The 19,666-nt window shown below is 54.5% G+C and overlaps 1 protein-coding gene across 9 annotated transcripts in view; it reads right to left on the reverse strand.

Moving 5' to 3' along the window:
- The window catches only part of IRX2 (iroquois homeobox 2), a 36,977-nt gene extending 17,685 nt beyond the window's left edge, over positions 1-19,292 (reverse strand). For 3 of the 9 annotated variants that reach the window (XR_016392584.1, XR_016392583.1, XR_016392582.1), the window contains exons 1-3: positions 18,580-19,292; positions 16,818-17,223; positions 15,794-16,519 (exon numbers count right to left, since the gene is read on the reverse strand). Coding sequence is in view for 3 of the 9 variants with exons in the window: in XM_089908660.1 (XP_089764786.1) it covers positions 14,924-14,976; positions 15,794-16,519; positions 16,818-17,223; positions 18,580-18,828 (1,434 nt within the window). In the remaining 6 variants the exon portion in view is untranslated. Of the gene's footprint in view, positions 1-2,724; positions 4,883-14,103; positions 14,198-14,900; positions 14,977-15,793; positions 16,520-16,817; positions 17,224-18,289; positions 18,545-18,579 lie in introns of those variants that run through there. The other 6 variants (XR_016392581.1, XR_016392579.1, XR_016392580.1 and 3 more) reach the window with 4 other exon arrangements.
- Positions 19,293-19,666: the final 374 nt, after the last annotated feature.

The following is a 19,666-nucleotide window of genomic DNA, read 5'->3' on the forward strand; positions in this document are numbered from 1 at the left end:
GCCGGGGACAGCGCTGAGGGCCTGCGTTGCAGGGAGGGGAAACAGCCTGGAAAAGCAGGTCTGGGCTGGACCACTCGAGGAGCGTGGGGTTGGCGCCCGGCCCAAGGTGGAATCCGCAGCACAGCCCTCGCCCTGGGTTAATCCGGGCAACTCACAAATCTCAGGTGTCTCACCTGTGAAGCCAAGAGGACAATCACGACTCTTTTGTAGTTGTAGGGAAGATTAGGTGAGATAACCCAGAGCAGGGGCACAGAGTAAGCGCTAACTGAACACCAGCAGCTACTTCCTTTGCTTATTAACTGCGTGTCCTCAAACAAAATGTTCAGAACTCCTGGTGGCCCCCTGTGTACCACGTGAAGAAGGTAGCATCAACCCAGAGAGGGCTGAGGGATGTCGTTTAAATGAGATACTGGACGTGGTCTGCCAGGTGAAGGAGATACAGCTTGTCCACAAGGATGTGGGTCAACTCCAGCTCTGCTCGTAAAGCATCTCCAGCCAAAAGACCCCCTGCCCCATGCAAGTCCCATGAGATTCCCCGGTTTCTCTTCCAAACTACCGAAACTTCCAACCTCTTAACTTCACCCAGATCACTGGAATGAACTGAGGTTTAGACGTTAGCCATAAAAGGTACGTGTGTTTTAGATGAGTGGGTCTATTTTGGGTCCCAGAAACTGACACACAAGGATGGAATGGCTGTGCCTAGCAGTGGCTGAATGAAAACTTTCCTGGTCATTGGCAGCTCTCAGTCTGTCCAACCTCTGTCCTCTGAGACTCCCCGCACTACACCTGCTACATTCCAGAAGCCCAGGGCTAAGTTAGCAGAAGCACAATGACACAATGATGCCTCCCTCCACACGTTCCATGTGGGCTAACCATGCCGCCACCACCATCACCCCAAAACAAAATTTCCCCAGAGGCCAAAGAGTAAACACACCTCTGATCCATTCCTTTCCCAGCCCAACGTTTTCTGAGTTATGAAGCAAATTAGTAGCCACTCCTTAAACAACTAAACTACTGGGTTGAGAGGAAAGTTTTCAAACGCACTTACCTATTTAACTTTTCTTTCAAGGCCACTCATTAAAATTAATGGCAGTTAATGTTAATAAAAGTCTCTTTTTCATCATTGAGCTGCCCACCCGATCAACATGTGTGTCTGCTGAGGCTTGTGAGGTGGAAAAAGGGCCCGGAAGTAAATCCATGCTTCAGGGGAAGCTTCCCCGACCCTCAATCCGGTGCCTGTGTGGACAGACGCAAGCACACACACGCACACACACGCACACCCACCACACCCACCCCCCCACACACACACACGCACAAGCATACACACACGTGTGCATACATGTGCACGCGCACACACACCCACACGTGCACACGCACACACACCCACACACCCATACACACACGTGCACACACGCACACACACCACCCACACATGCACAGCACATCCCCAAACAAGCGTGCACACGCATGTGCACACACTCTCACACGCACGCGCGCACACACACGAGCATACACACACGTGTGCACACACACACATACACACCCGCACACGCATACAACCCATACACACCCACATGCGTGTGCACACACACGCACGCACACACACCACCCACTGTGTTCCCTGCAGTTTTAAGTTTTTGGCTATAACATACACAAAATGTATTTCTAAGCAGAGTTGCCAAATTAATTGATGTAATTGCTAAAAAGCCATTGCTTCTTCCATGGCAGTTAAAAGCCCATAACTTCAGTAATGTAGTAAACGAACTTGTTTTATCCACATAAGACCCCTTTGAATTTTTACCTAACAGGGATCCAGCACATATCCCAGAGAATTTTACTAGAAGATGTCTCAGGTGAGAAAACATGTTTTTTCTCACTTCCTGCATAAAGAAAGCTGGAGGCGTGCAGGAGATGGTCAGTCATCACCCGCAAGGAGCCGCCAGCAGGTGGCTGGACGGGAATGGAACCCCAGCTGCTCCCTCTTCGACTTCTCACCTTGCAGACACTTCACCTGCACGTGGCATTTCAAGACTCCAGGATCACTTCACAAGTGTTTCATAGGACACACATTTAAAATAGATGCTAATCGTCTGCATCTAACAAATTGCACTAAAAAGCAGTTGAGGCAGCGCCGTGTGGAGTGGGTCCAGACAAGGTCAGAGGTCACAAAGGAGAGAGAACAAAGGGTACTGGCGGAGACCACGGCTTTGTGGTCCTGGCCTCCAGGACCTGTCCTCACTGCCTCTTGCACCCAACTGTCTACACTGCCTTGCACTGGATTGTTCACACTGCTACCTGCACCCAACTTTCTGCACTGCCTCCCTCACCTGAGCGTCTACACAGCCTTCAGCAGTTAACTGTCCACACAAGACCCCTGCAGCTAGCCGTATGCGCAATCTCCCAGCACAAAGATGTGTTTTCAAACAAGAGCAGGCAAGGAAATGAGGATGATTATGTAGGAAGATGGCGCTCTGGGTCCTGCTGGGGGGGTGAGAGTCTCGGGTCTGATTCTGTAGGCAGCTGGGTCCCCCCTCAGCCCCTCCACCAAGAGACTGTTAGGTCTGCGATATTTTAGAGATCAGTGTAGAACAGGTTGGTGCGAGGAGGCCTTCGAAGCAGGATCCCAGGGCTTGGATACTGCAGGGGGCAGACAGAGGGGTGAGGGCCACAGGGAAGGCCAAGAGAAGGATGGAGAGGCAGCAGAAGGGGGCAGGGGAGGCGGACCTCAGGCATCACTTTTCCGCTATCACGTGTCTTCCCATCAGAACAGTTTGGGGACTTCCCTGGTGGTCCAGTGGTTAAGACTTCATCTTCTAATGCAGGAGGTGCTGGTTCAATCCCTAGTCCGGTAGCTAAGATCCCATATGCCTCGCAGCCAAAAACACACACAAAAAAACATTAAACAGAAGCAATATTGCAACAAATTCAGTAAAGACTTAAAAAACCTGTTGAAAGGACAATGTTCAATTTCATTTGAGTCTGTGGCTTAATGCATCTCTTGTTCTTCCTTCTCAATAAGTTCTCTCTGCTTAGAGCATAAACTACTACTTGAAAGTCACGGCCTCTTTGAACAAACCCCGATGTCTTTCCACAGACATGCAAGGCAGCCACCATGAACGAGAAGTGCACAGGGCCGGGCTCTGGGTGTAGGATTACTCTGCTCTGTGCTGGTAGACAAAGACCATGGACCGAAGATCACAGATCACTGTGATCCAAACACATACTTTGATGGATGCACAGTGACTGAAGTGCTGAGATGCCAATAGGAAGCTCCTAAGAAACCCACATCCCCTAGAGGTTTACGGTGGATCCTAAGGGGCTCATTGATAACACACTTGGATTCACTAGTGGGATTATGAATCAACCACACAATGAAATCCAACAAGAAATTCTTCAAAACTCATCCTGCTTCTCCTGCTTTTAATTCTTGTTGAACTGAAAAGTAAGTACTTTAAAGAAACTCAAGTCCACCCCCAAGAGCCCAGGATTCCAACATGAACCAATTTGAAAGCCGCTTGCGCAGGTGACTACACGTCCCAAGATTCCAGAGCTCAGGAAAAGCCTCACGACCAAACCTATCACTTTGATTCTATCATCTTGTTCCCTACCTTTTCTATCAGCAAACACTTGAGTCGACAAATATTCAGTTTGATGTTGAGTTCACATCAAGGCAAACCTAGGAAGGCTCCCTACCTATTGCGTTCCTGGATCTCGGAGCTGGCTGGAGCCGGAACACGCAGGCTTGTAAATCTAACTGTCTGCACAAAAGGGGTCAGGGCCCAGGTTTGACCACCAGCATGCCTCCTTCCTGCTGAGTGTGGCGAAGGGTGATCTGTGCACCCGCAGGGCTAAAGCCTCTTCCCACCCTGGGTATCACTACCTATAATGCAGACACTTCCCTGCCTCTGATGAAAACCAAAGGGCTTTCGGACCACCCTGTGGTGGCCACGCTAAGCCACTGTCTCCACACAGCTCTGTTTGCAGGACAGGTCAGTGGCCTCTGGAAACGTCTGACACTTTCAAGAGCTTGTGGGGTCATCGCATCCCCGATCTGCCCTGAAGGAAATGCACCCGTGCTGCAGAGGCCCCAGCTCTGTCTCACAGGGCTCCACCACTCGAATGCTGCCTGAATTTCCACGGCAGGCATTTTCTAGTTGTCTCACCTCAGTCCTGCACCCATGGCCCTGCCAGACCAATGGACCCCAAATCTCTCTCCAGGTGACTCCAGTGCCATCCTGGCTTAAGGGCCATTGGATTAATGCATGAAGCCACTTAATGGGGAACATAAAAGCCCTGAATGTGGGTGACTGTCAACAAATCCATGCCAAGGTAAAGCGACCGTTTTAAAAAAGCAGCATTTACTTATGAGAGGAGCATGTGATTTGGGAATGGGTTTTCACAAGGGGAAGGTGAGGTGGAAGGTTTGGAGGGCCATCCTTTGGTGGGAAGGATTGTTCAGGTCTCTGTGTGTAAAGAGAGACCTGCTCTCTACCACAGGGTGATGGGATTCTGGCTTGAACCCAAGCCACCTTACACCTCTAATTCCATCCACTCACCGTCACTAAATTCAGTTCTGTCCATTCTGCCTCAATTTCTCCCTTCCATACACCTCTGCTCCAAGCCATGTATGAAAAAATCTCACTTGACAAATATTTTTAATGTATCTCATCAGTATTAGGTTTGCCAGACTTAGCAAATAAAAATAAAGAAAAAATTAAGTTTATTCTTATTTTTTGCATGTGGTTTACTACACAGTTTCTATTGAAAATATACTTAAATGTACACTTTGAATACAATTACTTTTTAATTTTTGAGTGATTATTGTCAGTGGAACACAAATTATGTGAAAATCTTGATTACTACAAGGTAAGGAGTGATCCTGCTGCAAAGAAGACAAGGAAAAAAAATGAATAAATATATAATTTATGAATTACACAGTCTTTATTACTAATCCAAGCTTTGCCACCCCTCAGAATGAAACACCCAGACATGCACAGTAATCGTTAAATTCAATCCTCTTTGATATGGTGATGACTCCCGTGCAAGTTATACTTTGCACATATTTTGTGACTGTGTCAGTTGAAGGTGTATTTTCCCAGGTAGAAAGCTAAAACATATTGCATGGAACAGTTTATAAGCCTGATTTACAAATGTTCAGGATTCAGACACTGAATGGGCCTCATTTATCCTCTTGGCCTGACCCCTGCATGGCCATCACTGGGCCTTGGGCTGGGATGAGGTCTGTGAGTGGACCGACCGGGGCAGGTAGACAGTGAAGCTAGGGCCAGCCTAGCCCGACAAGGAGTACCTTGGAAGAGCCTCTGGGGCAGGAGGCTCCGGGCTTTGGGAGGAGAGCCACTTGGGGCACTCAAAGGGCCACGGCAGAATCGTTAAGAGCTGTTCCCTCCCCTGCCAAGGCTGTGGAGGTCACCGGCTTCCATTGCCTTGTCTGGGGTTCTCTGCCTGGCAGAGTGCAGGCACTACGCCTCCTGCAGGACCACTGTCCAGAGCCGGCACTGGGCCCCTGCTAAGGAGGCGCCTGCCCACCCTGTTCAGAGCTTCACCCCATCATCTCCTGTGCGACACCCTCCAGGCGACGACCCCATCACAGTAGTCAGCCCCTTCCTCTAAGCATCCAGCCTGAGGCTGCCGGTGCCCTTGTGCATAAGCCCCTACCGGAATAAAAGTGCCTCCTGGGCCTCCTAACACCACGGTGATTTAGGAACACGACTGGTCCCTGTCCCACAGATTTGCTCTCAGCGGCTTTTCCTTACCTCAAGGTAAGAGGCCAGGAGTGCACCCAGCCTGGGACAACCCGCCAAACTCCTGCAGCCCACAGCCCACCTGCAGCTAAGCCTCTAGCTGCGCACTCTGCCGAGTTTGCACGGGGAAGGCAGGGAGAGGAGGGGCTTCGAGCACCTGAGCACATCATTTGCTTCTACTTAAAGATCTAACGTCAGTCGAAAGTTTACATTATAACTCATTTGTGTGCTGACTCCTGGCAAGACGGCTTTATCTTCTTTCAAAGCACAGCCTTGACTCAGCGCCTGCTTCGTAAGAGGTCCAGCCCCACGGAGAGGTTAAACCAACTGTGTTTCCCATCAGGGCTTGGGCTCATCCCACCCACCGCAGACAGGCCCTCCCGGAGGAAGTGGGCCCTTTCGGTAACCCCTGTTTACATCTGGGCCCGTTACCACCTAACTCACTATTATTTGAGGGGCTGAGTATCACTAATCATTTTAAACGGATTATTTTTCCACTGCTTGAGAGCCAGAAAGAATAAACCTGAAACTGGCCTGGGCCTCCTATTTAAATAAACTAGCGTCCTAGCGCCCGATCTGCCCCACACTTGGGCCCAGGGGTCCCCAAGGCCCCGCCTCCTGCCTCCCGCCCCACCCCCTTCCCGCCTCCAGGCCTTGGCGGGCTGGTCCAGGCTCCGGTCCACCGTCTCCGCTCCAGTCCACCATCTCCCCATCTCGGCTGTACGGACCTCCAGGGTCGAGTTACCCCCGGGAGTCGGATGGCGGGAGGGATAGGGCCGAGGTCGCGTCGGGGGCACAACTTACCCAGATCAACAACAGGGCCCGACTCCCAAAGGTTACAAAGCACACCGCCTCCCCAGACCCAAACTTCACTGCCCCCAGCCCCACCCCAGAGCCTCCCCCGCGGCCGCTGGGGCCTCCTGCAGGTCCTGCCCTCGGGGACCCTCTCCCCACAGGTGGGAGGATGGGGACGCTGCTCCCATTGTCCCGCCCCTGCACTACCAGCTCTGAGCGTCCAAGTCAAAGTCGCCAGTGGCCACCCGAGAACGAGGGCCACAGTATGGTCTGGCAGCCAAGAGTCCCGGAAATGAAGTGCTGACAGTGAGGCTGGGTTCCAGGACGCCCCCGCCCCCCCATCCCCCACCCCCGCCTTTGACTCTGGAGCTTGTCCTGAGGGGCTGTAGCTGGACGAAACCCAGGCGACCTGGCGCGCTCGCGGGCGCCCCCATCCAGGCCGTGAACTCCGCTGCGTCCACGTGGGCTTGTCACCACCTCCAGGCAGCCCTCCAGCTTGTTCTTAAAGAGAAGTGTGGGACGGGAGTTGGGGGGAGGGAGAGTGTGTCGAGGTAACTAAACTTGCTTGATCGGGCCTGTAAAACCCTGACTTCTCCTGGTAAATTCCCTGAAAAGGAGAAGAGATGTCTCAGGCCACTGGACTGCGTGCGGGGAGCCGCACCCAGAGGCCAGCGGCTCAATCGAGCGCCCTCCCGCCCCTGGCTAGGTTTATCCAGGTCGTCCCAGAGGTGCAGCCCCGCCAGGCGAGCTGTGCAGTCAGGCTCCTCCGCGCGGGTCCTGGGAAGGCGGCTGGGGGTGCACGGGGTCCCCGCCCCGGTCACTGCCCGGCGGGACCTTCCGGGCGCGCGCCACGAAGGCGGCCACTGGTGTGGGGCAAGTGCTCTCAGCTGCCGAGCGAATATCACCTCGAGCTCTGCTCCCAGCACCGCGTAGTTGCCTGGTGCGTGCCGTAAAGACCCGCAAAAGAACCGAGGGAAGGGGGCAAACAGCAAGGCTGGCGGCGGCTCCTCCCTCCTGGGCGTGGGGAAGGCTCCCAGCCGACCCTCCCTCATCCTAAACTTGGAGGCAGTGCTTTCGATTTGCGGCAGCTAGGGCGTGGACTCTGTGCCCCTGCCCCGCGCACGCCCGCGCTCCGGAGGGGCAGGGGTGCGGCACCCAGAGCCGCCCGCGAGGGTGTCCGGAGCAGGGCTGGAGGACAGGGGGCCCGCGAGGGGGGCCGGGAGGAGGGGAGACTTGTCGAGGGGAGGGAGCAGCAGTAGGGCCAGGGTGGGGGCTAGCGGAGTGGAGCTGGGGGCGCAGTCGTCGGAGGAGCCCTGGATGGGGCCTCCTCTGGGAGCTGGCAGGCGTCGCGCGTCCCTGCAGGCTGGTGGACGGGCCCCGGGCGCCCGGCTGCGGCCTCCCCTAAGGAGGCTGCGAAGGGCCAGACCGTCTCCCCTCGAGGGGACGGGGCCTGGAAGTGGCGGGAGGACATCAGCAGGCCACTGGACCCGAGCCTCCCGGAGCGAGATCTGGGCGGGGCTCTGCCCTCTCCTCAGCGCCCCCCGCGCCCCCTGCACTTCCCAGTGCCCCGGGCGAGGGCTCCCAGCCGGGCCCTGCGGTCGCTCCCGCGCTCTTCGCGGTCCCTGGACCTGCCAGCTGAAGGACGTCCTCAGCCCGGACGGCCCGGGGGCTGGGGACCGTGGAGGAAAGATAGTTCCTTGAAGAAATGATTGTAGTAGTTGTGCAGGAGCCAAACGTGGGCTCAGAACCGACCCTGGGTTAAATGCTATTAATGAACTTCGGGCCCCCGGGTGTCCCCGTGGAGAGCGCGGCCGGGAGCGGGGCGCCTCCAGGTCACGCACCTCACCCGGGGCCGCCGGCGCCCACGGCCCCCTCCTCCGCGCGCTGCGGAGCGGCCTTCCCGGCTGACACTGCCTCTCCCCACCCAGAACGTCGGGGCACCGATTGGCCTTCCCTGTCTCCCTGGGCCACCTACGTGTCCCCACCTGACCTGCTAACTCACCTCCCAACTTTTCAGGGCTCGTGACACCCCCGGGTCACGCGGGACCCGCACCTGCTCAGGACGAACGCTCGGCACCCTTCCCATCCCCAGGCCAGGGTGGTCCCACTGTGCTGGTAGGAGCAGGGCCTGAAAACAGGGGTCCTCCCCCAGCCCACCTTCCCCTGTTCGAAAATGTCAGGGGTTAAAATGTTCGCTTTGCGCTTTCTTTTGATCTTGGAGGGGAAAGGCCAGAAATGCTGGCACCGTTACGGGCCGTGCTTAGACCTGCGGCTGCGAGCAGTCCCAACCCCACTAACTTTGGTCAGCCTTATTAATTCCAGCAGCACTCTATTTGTTTGTCATTTTCCACTTTTCCTCGCGAATCATTATTTATGGCAGAGGGGGGACATAAAGGTGCCCGCTAGTAGAATGGAGGCTGGGAGGGAATTTCTGACAAGGAGAGCATGAATGTGTGTTTTCCCTAAAGGTCACCAACAGAAGAGGCCTGGTCTGATCATCTCTTAGAATCGTTACTCAAGAGCATTAACTAATTACCCAATCAGAGAAATGAAAAAAAAATTTCTTTAAAATAACCAAAGGTAATTATAACCCGGTTGTTGACACTAATGGTTAATAATTGATCAGAACTTACACACAATCGTTAATTCCCCCCGCCCCCCCCCTAAAAAAACGTGAGTGCTTGTGTAGTGTTATTTTGTTCCTTCCCTCTGGGCATTGCCTATGAAGATCCACTTAGTTTCCATTTGGAGGCAGCCCCAAACCTCACAGCTGCTTCTTTAAGAATCTTAGATTTAATTTGTTTTCAGTTTCATCTAGAACCAAGTAACATTGGGACACCTTTTTAAAAGATGCTTCCTTAGTATCTTGGAGCCACACTTAAACAAACAAACAAAAATCATTCTTCCTCTTTCCTTTTACCTGGGGTTGCAAAAGAACAGAAGGCAGATTTCCTGACTCATCCCATTTGCATTATATTACCAGTAGAGTCCTCCTTGCAAACAGCTTCCATTTTTATCTTTCTTAGAAAGAGCGAGAACACTCTGCCCTCAGCAGAGGGAATACAAGCCTATTTTCTCTGCCTAGAGGGTGGAGGGTGGAGGTGCCAGCTGAGACTATATCCCTCTGTTTGCAGGAGATGCAGGTGAAAAAGCAGAGGAGAGCATGAAAATGGGGGTATTTGCTCCCCAAACTGGGGGTAGAAGTGGTGCCTCCCTCGCCTACCAATGCCTGACGTCCAAGTGCATAGCATCAAACACCGGTTTCCTAGCATTCTAGCCCAAGCAAAGGGAAGGGCTGGCGTGTGGTTTCATCACGGCCAATAGAAAGTAATTTCCAGCAACTGGAAAATTATATTGTCATAGATTATTTCTCCTTATAATAAGCCTTTAAAATATCTGCAGGGATTTGTCACTTACATAAAGGTTTGCAAATACATCAAAGGGATATGTCCCCTTTGCGATCTGTAGAAATTCAAATGACGTTAATCGTAATATCCACATGTCACAGACTGTTGTGTATTGTTCCCAAGATTGTCTCTTGGGTTAACACATTTTTTTTTAATGTTTAAAATGTTATTTTTGTAAAAGGTAGTGTAAAAACACATACTTAATGGGTCTATTTATATCCTTAGTTTGGGGTTAAAATGAATGTTTTCCTTGGGATTTTCAATGCACTGGGAAACTAAAGAAAAAGTATGTGGTGGATAATCAGTGTAGACTGTTACTTTGAGGAACTTTCTAATAATCCAGCGTATTGTTTACATTTGAAAAGGGATGCCTCCCGCTGAAAAGATAAATGGCTTTGTAATGATTTTTGCAAACTTATGTCTCTTTACTGCGACTCGAGCAGAGAATTTAGGGCACATTTATTCCGTCACGTCAAGAAACAAAAGGGTCGACTTGACTCTTAGCCCCTTTGATAATATTTCAGTGCGATTTTAAATGACCCTAAAACGCACGCGGCCAGTGGAGGGCGGCTGCTCCGTCCGCGCTTTCCGCAGCGGTGCGCAAGGGCCAGGTCCAAAGATGCCGGATAAACACGCGCGGGAGGACAGCCTCGCGGGCACCCGGCCGCTTCCGCGCTTCCTGGACCTGCTCGGCGGCGGCGGCGGCGGCGGCGGCGGCAGCGAGGGATGCGGGATGCGCGGAGCCCCGGCCCGGGCGCCCGGCCCCTTCCTCTCCGCCGCCCCCGCGGCCTCGCCGCAGACAAAGGTGGATGAAGTTCTTTTTAAGTTTCAAAGGCAGTTGCCCGGCAGCTTTGCAGAAACAATAACTCTTTTATTGGGAACAAATGTTGACATTTGACGGGCGCGGAGCCTGCGGCCGCCGGGCAAGCGCTCCCCTTGCTCTCAGCAGCGCCCGGCCCCGGGGCCCACCTGAGATTAAGGCGCGAATTCCGATAAATCTGCTTTAAAGCACACGGGGCCGCGCGGGGCAGAGGCCGGCAAGCCGGACCGCGGGGCTGCATCCCAGCCGAGGGGCGGGAGGCCGGGCCAGGCCCGCGTCCCCAAGGCCCCGCGTGCTCGCCACTGCGCGCCCCCCTCTCCTCCGCCTCCGCTAACATCTGCGAAAGTCTTCGTAGGCCAGGACGTAATGTTTGATTAGCTCGATTTTAAAGCAAAAGATAAAAATCAGACGCAGCAACTTCCTTCCCTAAGAAGGGTCTCTCTGTCTCTGTGTCTCTATGGGTCTCTCTTTCTCCCTCGTCTTCCCTAAGGATCTGCGTGGAGAAACCATAACCCACTCTGCATTTCCTTAAAAAGATCCCGCTAAACACCTGCAGCTTTTATGTGCTTAGAGCACATTTCAAAATCAAGTTTTCCAGAAAGAAATTCAGGTCAGGAGGCAGGGTAGGTAAGTTATGGAAATCTTTGATAATTTGTTGGACTTATAAACATCAAAGAAGATTCGTTAGCCTGGGCTAATCTCCTGCGCTGCTTTGAGTTTTCACCCATTGAAAGGTATGCGTTGTCCCTGAGCGGAGGGCTGCTGTGTGTGTGTGTGTGTGTGTGTGTGTGTAGGGAAGGGATCACATGTCCAGGTAAAACAGTCTTCGGTTCCAAAGGGAGACAGCTTTTATCCAGGCTTCAATTCTGAACACGTGCAAGGAGACCCATTTTTGCGTGGGTTTCCTACTTCTCCACTCCACACTTCTTTAAGAGACGCAGTGCCCTCGGTGTGTATAGTCACTGGGGGCATGGTCTTTCAGTGCCTAATTTGTTGAATATTGTCAACTTTCATACTTTTCACTGAATTATAATATTGCATATTGCAGATACCGCTGCCATGCGCACCGCAGTCCCTGCCGATTTAGGAAATACAGCTAATATTAATAAAAGCAAAACTACTTAACGCCTTCGTATGGCAATGCCAAATGCTATCTGGAGGGGAAATCATTATCTTCACAGTAATTCTACAAAGCTTTCAGCTGAGACAAAAACAGGCAAAGGAGCTCCCGCCTCACTTGTATGTCCACAGACTCGAATTTGTTTTCTTCCAGACATGCTGCCACAGAGTAACCAGGCTGCCCACGTGAAAAATCTTCCCTGTTGCCAAGAGATAGCTCAGATCCAAACATGTCGAGGTCTCTTACTAGGAGAGGCAGGAAGGAGAAAAAAATAGTTGTGTACCCCAGAGATTCGCTTTCTGCTAACCTCCAAATGCTTATCTACTCAAAGCCAACAAAATGCCTGAGAAGTAATAGAAAACCGAAACCTTGGCCTGCGTCTCCGTTGGCAGTCAGACCCCACCGTTCCTCCCCACAGGCATGGCGCTGTGACCGGTTCACAGCCCCCTGGATTTGCCTCAAGTGTCTAAGATTACTTTCAAATACCCTTTCTAACAAGACCCCGGCAAGAGGCCACTAATTTCTAAGGCACAAAAAGCCACTGGAGAGAGCTCCGTTTGTCAATATCAACTGGTCCAGCAATTTCCCATCCTCAGACACGTCGGCCTATCGGAGCTGGCAGACGTGTAGACAAGATTTTATAAATTGTTCAATATCAGCCCATAATGAACCCCAACTGACCATTCCAAAGCAGCTAAAAGCATCCGGGATGACCCCCGCTGGGATCCAATAATGCGCTCAGGCTGCAACATTATTAATCACGGAATAAAATAGATGAACCTCTTGAAAAATAAGTGTATGATTGATTAAAGGGCAATCTAAGAAGCTATTATTCTTGTTTTATAACCGTAAGTTATATTCACTCAATTTATCTTTGGAGAGGAAATAAATGATCATTTCTTTTCTGAAATTATATTATATGGATATCCATACAATTTTGCTGAAAATTAAAGTGACAGTTTTGCTGCTTTTATGATACTAATCAAAGGGAATATGTTCCCTGACTACAAATTCTAGACTTGTCCTATCATTAGATAGTAACACAATAACGAGGCAATAGGCTAAGGTTCTTTAAACTTTTCTTCCCCCCCAGGGTAAGGGTAAGAGTCACTGTAAGGAAAATAAATCTCTCCTCCCAGATTTTCGCCGTGTGTTTAATGTGAGTTATATGAAAAGGAGAGTTAAGAAGCCATCCAATAAATCTGAATAATCTACGCCAATTTGGATAATTCAAGGTTACAATAAACAATTATTTCCCTCAATAATTTATGGTGAGGGTGTAACTATTATCCATGTTATCACAATTCTCTAGTTACTGAGGAGGTTCAATGAGCCTATACCCGAAATAAATATAAAATGGATCCTAATGCATAGGCATATCAGATCATTTTATCTTGCCAAGCTTTTAAAATGTATACTAACAAGCCGTTTTCATATTCAGAACACAAAATCTGAATTTTCTTGCAATGCATGTGTACATAAATAACCTAAAACCATACATATCTCCCTACTGTGTACGTCTCTTCCATCTGCCTTTTTGTAGGAGCAGGAGAAGGGAGAGATTATTTTACACATTTTCATTAAAAAGCCTGAGGTCAGATCACCTGGGCAGAGGGGCTACTATCACCAGGACTCCCTACCCAAATCACTCTTCCAGGACAAATGAGCCCCAGACACCACATTGTTGTAGACTAGTTTGCTTTTATTTACAATTTAAGATATAAATTAGTAAAGAATTCTCGTTAAACAACCAACAAAGATTATATAACCAGCAATGTTCAAATAAAAACCAGGCAGATTCTATTTACAAAAGGTTTAGATTCCATTGCAATACAACTTGCATAAATTACTAGAAGCTTTATATCATTATAAAAATAAATATCAAATTTGTTTCCACTTCTTAAGTACTCAAGTTCTATAATCACGTTTTATTTCTACTGTGTACATCTTTTACAAATAAACTTTACAGTAAATCCTATCACACCTATAGAATATATACCGTGGCAATGAAGTGATCAATTCAAGATATCCTGAGAAAAAAGATTGTTTTCAAAAGTCACACATACATTGGGGAAGCTATACTATGCCAACAAATTCACATATGTCCAACAAAAGTCTGTTCCAATAGAGTCTGTGGGTTGGCAGTGCCCTGTGGATCCTTCTCTTTTACAGTGGCACAAGATGTGGTCCGGATTTAGAGATCTTTTTTTTTTTAATACATCTGTATATTTATAAACTTGGGAAGAGAGAATGGCCTGCTGACTTTTTTTTCCAAAGCAATTGTGACACCTACCTGTGGACCAAGGAAAAGACCAAATCATCCCAAATCCTTCAGTCCCATGCCAACATCATCATATTCTAAAAAGGAGTCCATCTGAAATGGTCTTGCCTCTTCCCCATCTCCAAGCTCTGTGATTAGTAATTGTGCCTACTTGTAAAGTGGGTATTTTTTGAGTTGCTGCTGTCAGCCAGGTGAACTGCACGGCCCTACCTAGTCCATCTGGACATAGGGACAAGCCTGATAAAAGCTAGACTAGTCCTTCTATGTCTCTCCAGTCTGACTCTGCAAAGATCATCTATAAAGGCGTTTGATACCCCAACTTTCAGGGGCACTCGCTCATCAAAGCAAGTGTCTATTAAGGGTCTAGCATAGTTAAAAAACAAAGTTCCAAATTTGCATACAAATACCCAGATTTTAAGAACCTATTTTTTCCAAAGAGAAAACAACAGCAATAAATACGTTCCAGTTAAAGGAGTGATTCTGTAAAGCAGAACTTGAGCAGAAAAAGAAGGACTCTCTAAAAGAGCATGGATCCCCTCCCACTTAAAGGGGAAAACAAAACAAAACAAAACAAAAAAAAGGGGGAAGATTGCAGTGCTCTGTCCTCATACCCCGTGCCAAAAAGCAAGAAATACACATTAAGCAAGTTTACAGGGCAACTGGTTCGGGGAGGCTTACCCAAGGGGTAAGGGGGAACCCCAGGGAGCCCACTTACTTGCATTGCTGTGTGCGGCCCTTCTATAGGTAGGGCTGGAGGCCTCCACCAACCACGGTGCAGCCCTCACTGGCATCTGTCAGGGGAGGGGGCAGTTAGTCAGAACCCACCCCCAGAGCCATCAGTCTCCCAGACAGCAGCACAGCCACCAGCCTGCACACCCACGCTCGCCATGCCCTTGCCCCCTGCGCCCGGCGAGCAGTCTGGGGGAGCCCGCTGTCTCCACCACCACTGCCTGAGACAGACTTCGGTCATGTTTCCGCGTCCTCATTTTCTCTCCCCCTTGACTCCTTTTACAGGTCTTATCAGCTCAAGCCTGAATTATGAGCAACAGAGACAATATAAAGAAAAGGAGAGAAAGAAAACAGGCTCTCGTTTTCTATTTTGAAGATTTAAAAACTAAGGCCTCTGGGAAGAACTAGAACGTTTTGTTTCCTTCCAGCCAAAGGCAGAAGAGGAGATTCAGCTGAGACTCTATAAAGGGACAGAAAAGACAGAAAGCTTAGGCTCAGTCAGCAGGGGGAAAGCTGTCAGCTGCATGTTGGGCAATCTGTGTTTGCCCAAACGAAAACAGTCACGAGAATACTAGTAACGGTAATAATGATAAATCAAATGAAAAGTCAGCTATAAGGGGGCAAGTCCCGTTGCGTGGCAGGATCGCCTGGCCCTCCGCCCCCTTTCTGCCCTCACCACCCCTTCACTTCTAACTTGTAGTCCAAGAACCACCGTCCAAAGACGTCCTGTCTTCTTCCTGTTCTCCTGTAAGCGACAAAGCTTCCCCGGCCAGACCTACAGGTCCCCCGGCCCCTTCCCCGGCTCCTCAAGGGTGCTCACCAACCGGGGACCCGCCGGCGCCCCCTCCCCCAAGGCCCCGCGGGCCGCAGGCCGCCTACCTTTCTTGGGCTCGTAGCCGCCGCCGGGGGGCCGGTAGTGGGGCTCCAGCGGGTGCGCGCCCGCCTTGCCCGCGTCGCTGGCAGCCTTGGGCGCCGCGTGCAGCGCCTCTCCGGGGGCCGCGGCCGCCGAGTTGTACCGCAGGAGACCCTGGCCCTGCAGAGCCGCGTTCAAGTTCCCGTAGTTTGTGTAGTTGCCGTAGAAGGGCGACGTGTAGTAGAGGTGGCGGCCTAGCAGCGGCGACGCGGGGTAGGGCGAGCCGCCCGGCGGCGCCCCTGACGAGGCGGGCGCGGCGGCCGCTGGCAGCCCCGGCGGCGCGCAGGCCGGGCCCAGGCTCGGCTGCTTGAGGTCCGACGTGGCGATCTCGGCCAGAGACCACAGCTTGGGCTTGCTGGCGGGCGGCGGCGCGCCCGGCGACGTCCGGCTGCCCAGGGGCGTCTTGCCGCCGCCGCCGCCGCCGCCCCCGCGGGGCGCGGCCTCGGATGGGGGGCTCAGCAGCGGCGCCTCCACGCCGGTGAGCGGCGACGAGGTCACGGGCTTGGGCGGCGCCAGGTCCCGCTCGCCCTCCTCCTCGTCGTCGTCCTCGTCGTCCTCCAGGTCGTCGTACTTCTCCTTGCACTCCGAGCCCGACTCGCACAGGGGGTCCCCGGCCCGGCACGGCAGCTTCTCTCCGTCCGACTCGGCGGAGCACGAATGATCCGTGAGCGAGTCGACGTGCAGGCTGATCCCTGCAGGGGCGCGGGCACGGTCTGTGGCACCCGGGGGCTCTCTGCCCCACCTGCTCCCTCACTTCGACCCAACCCGAGCCGCGTCCTCCAGGGAGCGCGACCTCCCAGGACGCGCTCACCGAGGAGGAGTTGCTCGGCCCCGGAGCTGCCAGGCGGCCGAGACTCCAGGCCCGAATGTGGAGCGTCGGGCGGGCAGCACCCGCCCCCCCCGCCCGACCTCATCCTCCCTGACCTCACCTTGGCGCCCCGCCTGGGAAGAAAGCCCCCGCGACCCTGCGCCCGCCTCGGCCCCTCTCACCTTCGTCCTCCGCCGAAGTCTCGGTGCCCTCCTGCACCTTGTCCGGACTCTCCTCCTTGCTCCTTGCCGAGTCGCCCTCGTCCTCGTCCTCATCCTCGCTTTTGTTCCTGGGGGCCCACGTCATCTTGTTCTCCTTCTTGAGGCGCCGGCGCGCGTTGGCGAACCAGGTGGAGACCTGCGTGAGGGTCATCTTGGTGATGATGGCCAGCATGATCTTCTCGCCCTTGGTGGGGTAGGGGTTCTTGCGGTGCTCGTTGAGCCAGGCCTTGAGCGTGGCCGTGGCATCCCGCGTGGCGTTCTTGCGGTAGGCTGGGTCATTGAGCTGGTACGGGTAGGCCGCGCTTCCATAAGGGTGGTAGCTGATGGCGCCCGTCATCCCGGTCGTGTGTGCGTCGTAGGGCGCACCCTGCAACCGACAAGAGCCTGGTGAGCGGGTCGCTTGGGGACCTGCCAGGCGTCAGCGCCAAGGCGACCCCTCCGCCCGCCCGTGGCCGCCTTTCCCACGATGCCTCCGGCGCTAGAGCTGCGCTTCCCGCGGCAACAGAGCAAAAGGACTCAGCGGGTAATTTAAGGCCAGCTGTTGATCAAGAAAAGCGATACGGTTTTATTATCAAATTTTCCAACTATTTCACTTTCCTAAAACGAGGCATCTTCCCCCAAATGCCCCTGGGCCGCCAGTACAGACGTACACAAACACGAACGCACACACAGGCCCACAGGTAGTTTCCTGATATCTAAATTTCTCTGGATGTTAAGTGCGGCTGCCTCCCCTACTCCCCCTCCCCCGCCCTTATATGGTTAAAAAACTACCCCAGAGCCCCCGCTCCGCTATTCACCGCCCTAAAGCTCGGCAAATCCAATTTGCAACTCAGAAGCCAGTCACCGTTTCGAATTCTTCAAATACGTGGTAATTAGCCTTTAACGTTTAAATTCGAGACTTTTACAGCCTTCGCCGAGGCCCCAGCAACTCCAGTGCTGCCCTGGAATTCCGCCGAGCGCGGGAGGTGGCCACAAGCCCCCGTTACGGCCTCCATCATCTAAAATGCGTTTTGCCACACCCGGCCGGGCCCAGCTGCAGACCCCGAGGAGCGCGGGCCGACCACGGGTCGGGGAAGCAGGAGCTGCTCTCGGTGCGCAGGGGACCGAGGCGGCACTTAGCTGGCCAAACGCCGGCCGACACGTTTTTCCGAAGCATGGCCTGTGGGACAGATTAAGGCTGAGATCTTGGCGGCCGGGCCGGGCCCCAGAGCCTCTGCCGATGCTCCCTCCCTTCCCCAACCCAGTGACCCCAAGCCCCTACAAGTAGATGCTAAACACTCGGTAATCGCCCCGGAGGCCCCAGTGGCGCCGACCCTCGCGCCTCGCGCCGAAAGAAGCGAGCGCCGGCCCGCTCCGGACTGCTGGCCGAGCTTCGGCGCCTGAAGGAAGGACCACCCAGGACAGATCCCATCCCGACCCCAGCGGAGTCGCACTTCACAGGCTCTTGGGGAAAATGACCCCTGCAGCCGAGTGGAAGGGCGTGGAACGCGAGTCTCGGCCCGCGCTCAGGACGTCGCCGGCCGACCGCCCTGCCGCTTGTCCTGGCCTCTCGTCCCGCCAGCAGCGCGGCGACCCCAGTCGGCGACTGCGGAGCCACCTCCCACCGGCACGTTCCCCGCGGCCCAGCTCGCGGATCCCCGTCCCCGCTCCGCCAGCGCCGCGATCAGTGTCTCCGCGCCCGGCGTCCCGCGTCCAGCCCGCCCGCCCGCCCGCGCGCGGTTACCATGTAGGATGGGAAGCCGGCGGCGGCGGCGGCAGCGTCGGCCGAGTACTGCAGCGGGCTGCCGAAGCCCGTGGCCGCCTGCGCGGTGAAGGCCGCGGAGCCCGGGTAAGGGCTGAACGCCGAGCCCGACGCCGAGCGAGCCAGCTCCTCGCTGCGCGGCGCCGCCAGTGCCGACGCGCCGTACGCCGGGCACGAGTATAGCGCCAGCGAGCCGGGCGCCTGGTACAGGTAGCCCTGCGGGTAGGACATGGTGGGCGCGGGGCGCCGGGCCCGCGTCACGCCGAACAGCGGGCAGGGCGCGCGGCGCCCTCCATCCACGCCCGGCCGGGGCGCGGCGCGGCGGCGGCGGGCGCGGGGACCGCCGGCCGAGGCAGGCCGGCCTGCACACTAGCCCGGGCGGCCCGCGGGCCGGGGGAGCGGCTGGGCGGCGGCGGCGGCCTCGGCAGCGGCAGCGCGGAGCCGGTGGGCGCAGCCGCGCGCCAGGCCGGCGGTCGGGGTTTGGGGGAGTCTGGACTCGGGAGTGAGGAGTTGAGGAAGGAGCGCTCGAGTTTCCGAGGGACATTGGAACGCAGAGCTGTCCGTCACGAGCTCATCTGCATATTCGGGCGCCCGCCCCCTCCCCTGCCCCGCCCGCTTTGCCGGCTCCAGCCGCCAGGCCGCGGCCGGGGGAGGGGCGGAGACGGGCGCGGGAGTGGGGCGGAGGAGCGGGCGGCGGGAGGGAGGAAGGAGGGAGGAGGAGGCGATAGCGACGCGCAGGCTTTTGTGGCGCAGTCGCCTCTCGCGCAGACCCAGCCCGCGGCTCGCGGCCCCGCAGCCTGGCGGGGCCGAGCAGTGCGCACCCCCTCCCACTTGCGCGGACTCCCGGCACCCGCCCTCCCACCTTCCTCGGCCAGCCCCCCAGACCCAGCCGCGCTGGCCCCCTTCCCTTGCCCCGCCCCCAGCTCGGCCCGCGAGAACCCGGCTGAGGCCGCCGGGCTGCCACTTGGGGGGACGAACGGCCCGTGCCCCCTCTCCGCCTGGGTGACTGAGCGCAGGACCCTAGTGCAAGGGCCGAGAGCCGCGGGTGATGGGGCGGAAGTGTGGCACC

This window comes from Delphinapterus leucas, chromosome 3, assembly GCF_059928025.1.
Source record: "Delphinapterus leucas isolate spDelLeu-1000000601 "Yukka" chromosome 3, BTC_Dleu_Yukka2, whole genome shotgun sequence".
Classification (NCBI taxonomy): Eukaryota; Metazoa; Chordata; class Mammalia; order Artiodactyla; family Monodontidae; genus Delphinapterus; species Delphinapterus leucas.